At 45.3% G+C, this 5,895-nt stretch overlaps 2 protein-coding genes across 2 annotated transcripts; both read right to left on the bottom strand.

Annotated features, from left to right (window-relative positions):
* Positions 1-2,403: 2,403 nt before the first annotated feature.
* On the bottom strand, positions 2,404-3,571 carry LOC108764697 (uncharacterized). The gene is made up of 2 exons (XM_018513045.1): positions 2,852-3,571; positions 2,404-2,772 (listed from the first exon to the last, which is right to left on the bottom strand). Exons 1-2 carry the CDS (start codon positions 3,569-3,571, stop codon positions 2,404-2,406), a joined length of 1,089 nt encoding a protein of 362 aa, XP_018368547.1.
* Positions 3,572-4,570: 999 nt separating this feature from the next.
* On the bottom strand, positions 4,571-4,903 carry LOC108764689 (uncharacterized). Its single transcript, XM_018513037.1, has one exon. It carries the CDS (start codon positions 4,901-4,903, stop codon positions 4,571-4,573), a length of 333 nt encoding a protein of 110 aa, XP_018368539.1.
* Between the last annotated feature and the right edge of the window lie 992 nt (positions 4,904-5,895).

Below are 5,895 nucleotides of genomic sequence, written 5' to 3'. Positions count from 1 at the left end.
CCCCCCCCCCCCCCCCCCGCGGGGGAGAGAGGCGGGGTATGTGGGACTCTCTCCCCGAGTATCATGCCTCGGGGAGCCTATCCACTAAAACCCCTGCGGGCGTACCTAACCCGGACGATTGGGGTCCATCCGAAAATTTCACCTCTGTAGTACTTCCAGATGAACCCCCGTATTTATACGTTTATTCTATCCTTATATTTACATGACAGTGTGTTGACGCCGGCAACACACCCTCCCTTACCCTGAGCCCATCCCGTGGGGGTCATGGACCCCCGTCCATGGCCCCATGGGTCCCCCCCTCGGAGGGCCAGAGATTTCTCTGACTCGGCCTCCGAGTTTTTCTCCCTATTAACATTTACTTCTTTTGAGACCAATGACCCCACTAGTCGGTTCCATCGTCTGTCTCCTCCTGTTTGCCCCTAAGGGCATGTGGGCCGCGGGGAAGGTAAACTAAATTAAAGTTGGAGAAGCCCCCTCCCCGCGGTATCGATGTCCGTCCTTTGCAGACATCTGACCGCCCCGATAGTCGGTTCGTTCGCCCCACCTATCTCTGTCGACTGATCGTCCCAAACAAATTACCCCAGAAACGCCAGTCTACCCAAACGCTTTTTATCCCTACATAGTCCCACGGGACTATTCTATTTTAATTAATCCCTAAAATTCCTATGACCCTAAGTAGCAGGATTGAACCCCTCCCTGGCCCTTTTCGCCGCTTCCTTTTTGGACATTACCCTTTCGCAATACGTTAAAATCGCTTGTCTCCCTTCCTCTTGCCTCATTGCTCTTATAATTGCTTTAAGTGAAAGATCCACTCCAATCGCCCCTTGAAGCTCCCTCCGTTCGTTATCCCAAGCCGGACAATAACCCAGGGTATGTCTTGCCGAATCATTTAATGCATCACAGTGCCAACACCTGTTGGTGGCCTCCCTCCCGATTCGACACAGGTACCTCCCGAAGCATCCATGCCCCGAGAGGACCTGCGTCGACCGGAAAGTAAGACCCACTCTGGCCTCTACCCATTCCTTGAGCTGCTCCTTAATCGCTCCCAATATCGACTCTCCCTCCTTTTCTATCCGATCAATCCATGTCCTTCATTGATCTATTAGCTTCCTTTTGGCCATCTCCTTGATTGTATCGATCTCCTTCCTTTGAACTGGGTTGTTTGCCAACCTGTCTCTCCTAAGATTTGAGATCCTTTCGTATACTTCTTCGTAACTAACGGCCTCCAGCTCGAGCGGTGGGACCCCTGCCAAGACCGTATTTACGGCGAAAGATGTGGTCTTATAGGTCCTTACCATGAGACCTGTTATCCTTCGCTGAGTGGCTCGTAGGATCTGGATGATTCGGCTACTCTTCAACATCTCGTAAGCCCATATGGGAGTACCATATAGGACCATGGAGGAAATTACATTTGTGCAAAGTCTCCTTACCTTCTGATTAGGGCTACCCAGATTGCATAGAAGCCTACTTAGCGAAAGAGGTGCTTTCTCTATCCTGGGCGATAATTCCTCGAAATGAGAAACGAACGTCCACTTACTGTTTAAAGTGAATCCGAGGTACTTCATTTTTGTGCCCACGTTTATCTCTATTCCTGCCACATTAATAACCGTATTGGCTGGCCTGTTCCTCTCGTAGAATCCTACTATTTCAATCTTATGTGGAGCTACTTCTAGGCCCATATCCTGAATCCTTTGAGTTATTGTACCCACCGCCAGTTCAGCTTCCATGGTGGCTTCCTCCCATTCCTCGCCTGTGGCAAAGACTAATGTGTCATCTGCATAGAACAATATTAGACATTCCGGAGGTAGTTCATCCCTTTTCATCACTTCATTGAAGCCTATGTTCCATAAAAGGGGATCCAAGGTTGAACCCTGGGGAACCCCTCTTCGCACCTCTTTTCCTCCAGTAGTGCCATCCTCTTTTGGGAAGGTTAGTTTCCTACTATCCAAGTAATCACGGATTGCTCTCCTTAAATACAACGGAATTCTATGTCTATTGAGAGTTGTGTCTATCACTCCCCAGGGTAAGGAATTAAAAGCTTTTTTGATATCCAAAGATACCCCTATCACCACTTTTCCTTCCTTAAAGGCATCTTCCATATATTTGTCCTGACTATCGTATTAATGGTTGTCCTTTCTAAACCCAAATTGGGTATTACTAAGGTTGGGTCCTCTTCCCATTTAGGTGATCTATTATTCTCATCGAGATAATCCTCTCTAGAATTTTCGCCTCGTCATCGAGACGACAGATTGGTCGATAACCCGCTGCCTGATCATCTGGCTTGCCTTGCTTCCTAAGAAGAACTAATTTAGCACTTTTGCAAATATGAGGAAAAATTCCTCTTGTTAGGCATTCTGTGAATACCCTCCTCAATTCCACCATCATATCTTTAGAGGCTAGTGCTCATGCTTTGGCTGGTATTCCGCTAGGTCCCGGAGCCGCGTTTTTCTCCATCATTCTTTTAATGGCCAGCATTATCTCTTCATGAGAGACTTCTAGCTCTGCGGACCATGAGGATACTCCTTCCATTGGTAATTGTGGTTCAATCCATTCGTCTGATTCTCCTGGTGGGAACAGCCCTGTTAATACCCTATCCAGAGTTTCTCTATCCATGGACTCAGTATATGGAGGCGTCCATCTCCTTAATTTCCCTAAGACTACTTTGTAGGGTCTGCCCCATGGATCTTCATTCAAGGACCTCACAAATTCCTCCCAAGATTTCGCTTTGGCTTTTCTGATCGCCTTCCCTAGAGTCTCTAGCTTGTCTGAATTCTATCAACGTTTGCTGGACCTCGAATTCATCCTGCCTGTGTATAGGACGTTTCCTAATTCTCCTGAGTCTTGTTCTTGCCATTGTTAAATTGGATCTGAGAGTATCCAGCTCCTCATTCCACCATGGCATCGCTTTTCGTGGCTTAGGAACTGACCTTGGCATCGCCACATCGGAAGCCTCTGTGAGAGTTCTTTGTAGCTTTTCCGCCTGTTCTTCTATTTCCTCACTCGTAACTTCCTCCGTCTGTATCGTCTTCGGCCAGTCACTCACCAGAATCGCAGTCGTGAATAGGTCCTCCTCCATCTTTTTAATTGCCCATCTTCTCGGGTGCGGGGCTCTCAGTCTTCTGTTATGTAGTACCGTATTAGAGATTGTCATCTCTATATATTTGTGGTTTGATTTACTCTCCCCGTCCGATACTATCCACGATCTCACTCTCTGAGCCGCCACAGGGTTTGCAAAAGTTAAGTCCACAATTGATTCTCCTGTGCTTCTAACACATGTGCTACGGCCCCCTTGATTTAGGCAAATCAGGCCAAGTCTGCTGGCCCACTCGACGATCATCCTTCCACGTTGGTCGTTTACTGGGGATTGCCACATGTCCGGCTTGGAGTTAAAATCTCCCGCTATGAAGATCGGTTTATTTGTTATTTGTTGGATCTCCCTCTCCAATTCGTTAATGGCCTCTTCGAAGTCCCCTATATCCAGGCTTGGAGGTAGATATGTTTCAAAAACCATCATATCTCCCCAGCGAATTGCTGTGAAGTGTTCTCCTTTAATATATGGAGTGCATGGCATTGCATTCCTCGTTTGTCTCCATGTAATGTGGCAATAGATTTATTATCATTGGCTGTCCAATGTGGATGTTCTCTTGGCACCACATAAGGTTCTGAAACGATTGCTATTGCAAAGTCCCCCTCCGCCATCGACTGCATCAGCAAATCATGTGCGTCACGGGCATGGTTAATGTTCGCCTGTATTATATAATTAACCATTATTGTGTCCTATTGGGATTCCTCCATCCCCTTGTTCCTTCCTATTTTCTTTTTTTTCTTCTTCATTTATCCAGTCGTGATCCATTTTTGGCCATTCTTCTTCCATTGTTGTTGTTGTTGTGGGTTTTTGGGTGCCCGTTATTACTCCACCGATATCCATCTCCGTATCCATTTCCATTGGTTCCTCCTGTGTGGTTTTTTCCGTGTCCAGCCTCTCGTTGACACTACATTCAGCCATATGTCTAACTACACTAGTTTCTCTTTCCTCTCTTAGCTCCCTGATATTTACAGGGTTTTCTTCTCTTGTAGCTTCCAATTCCATATTTGTTGAATTTTTTTCCTTCTCCAAGTAGTTTTGAGATTGTATGTTTCCCCTGTTTTTACTTACTCTGTTGTCTCTCTTCTTCAATGGAGGAGGTTTGCATGCCGGGCCTCCCATTCTATGGTCCGCTCTGAGATTCCTATCCGAGCATATCATGCAGTAGACCTGCGCAAGGCAGTCCTTCGCCACGTGTCCACCCTGTTCACACCTATAGCAGGTTGCTCCCCTATCTTGCTCGTTTTGGCACTGGCTCCTGACGTGTCCATTTTCTAAACATCGATAACATTGTGTAGGTCTTACTGGTAACAGCTCCACCCGAGCCATAGTACATCCTATCCTTATTCTTCTATTCTTCGTAACCGCTTTGGCTACAGCGAGTGGGCAGCGTAACCATATTGTGCCCAGACCATTTAACGCTTTGGTAATGTTGTAATGTAGCTTTATCATCTCTCCTGTGCATTTCCCAATTGTGGAAATGACTTACAACATGTCTTCTTTTGAGACTGACTCCTCTAAATCTCTAATTCTTATTTCTGCCGTTTTCTCTGGTCTGGATATCATAACGTTTTCCTGTTCTTTAAGAACCTCCTTCAGTCTGTCCGCCAGCATATTTGCCTTCTTTGCCCCATCTACTCCAGGTATTTCTAGTAGTAGAGCTCCAGTCCTAGTTTTCCTCGGTCTGATCTCTTGAATGCCTAACATGTCTATATCCACATTTGATTTAGCTATTCGCATTGTCTCCGCGTAACTGGCCTCCCCTCTACAATTAATTTGTACTGCCGCCGTTTTGGGGATTCTTCTATTGTCTCCCATTTTCTTAGGCGTATTGTTAGTACTAGTTGAGGGTGTCGGTTTCTTTCTGCTATTGTAACTTGTTATTTTTTTTGTCCTGATTCTCTTTTAGTTTTTCTTCCCACCACTTTGCTCCATGACGATTCTGTTTGGTTCCTCATTTTAAGCACAGACACTTCCCGTTTTAGAGTTCTGACCTCTTCAATTTGTGCTTCTTCCTTTGTGAGTGTAGCTCTCTCTTTGAATACTTCAAGAATCCCCATTGAGGATTCCGCTGCTACTTTAAGGCTTTTTTGAAATGTACCCTTCAAATTACTGGATGATCTAGCAATTCTTAGTACCTCCGTTAAATTAGCATGAACCTTTTCCGAAAGTTCCTCATTTGTCAATTCCGCCATCTGTTCTTTTATACCTTCCAAGTTTATTTTAGCTTTCTTGAAGAGCTCCTTTTCGTTGTATTCTCTAATTAGCTTTTCTCTTTCTAGCTGAAGAGTCTCTTCTTTAGCTTCATTATATCTTAGAATGGCCTCTCTCCTGCTTATGTATTCTCCTGTGGTACTGCTTTTATTGCTGTCGGAGATCGAACCTGATCTATCCCTCTTTCTATTGCCCACTGATCTTTGTGAGCCTGTTCCCATAACATTAATTTTCTCCGGAGGAGAGGCATCTGAGTCCTCTTCCATGATCATCTTCCTATTCCTATTTTTGATATGTTCTATTCCAATGTCACTGTCTGATGAAGTCATTTCCACAGCTTCAGTTTCCATGGCTGAGGATGACTCCACACCTATACTGTCCCTATTAGAATTTCTTGTAGATCTTTGCCCAGGTTTTCTAAAGAACGACGATGGTGACACTTTACTTTCTTTAAATGTCCTAGATTCTTTTTCCTGTCTATTACCTTCCTGACCTACTCTCCTTTGAGAGGGTCCGGCTCTTCCCTCTTCTTCTCTATTCAATTTCCTAACGTTAGAATTTCCCTTCTTCCTCCTATCATCCTCCGATCCTCTACA

Source organism: Trachymyrmex cornetzi, unplaced genomic scaffold (genome assembly GCF_001594075.2).
Source record: "Trachymyrmex cornetzi isolate Tcor2-1 unplaced genomic scaffold, Tcor1.1 scaffold1149, whole genome shotgun sequence".
Lineage (NCBI taxonomy): Eukaryota > Metazoa > Arthropoda > Insecta > Hymenoptera > Formicidae > Trachymyrmex > Trachymyrmex cornetzi.
Note: the sequence above shows the minus strand (reverse complement) of the source record. Positions and strands in the feature narration are given on the sequence as shown.

Bases quoted from the DNA above. Each gene is read 5' to 3' on its own strand.
- LOC108764697 (XM_018513045.1), bottom strand. From the start codon at position 3,571: ATGCCATGCACTCCATATATTAAAGGAGAACACTTCACAGCAATTCGC. The intron at 2,773-2,851 runs GCAAGAACAAGA...AAACGTTGATAG, and splicing joins TCAGATCCAATTTAACAATG to AATTCAGACAAGCTAGAGAC.
- LOC108764689 (XM_018513037.1), bottom strand. From the start codon at position 4,903: ATGGGAGACAATAGAAGAATCCCCAAAACGGCGGCAGTACAAATTAAT.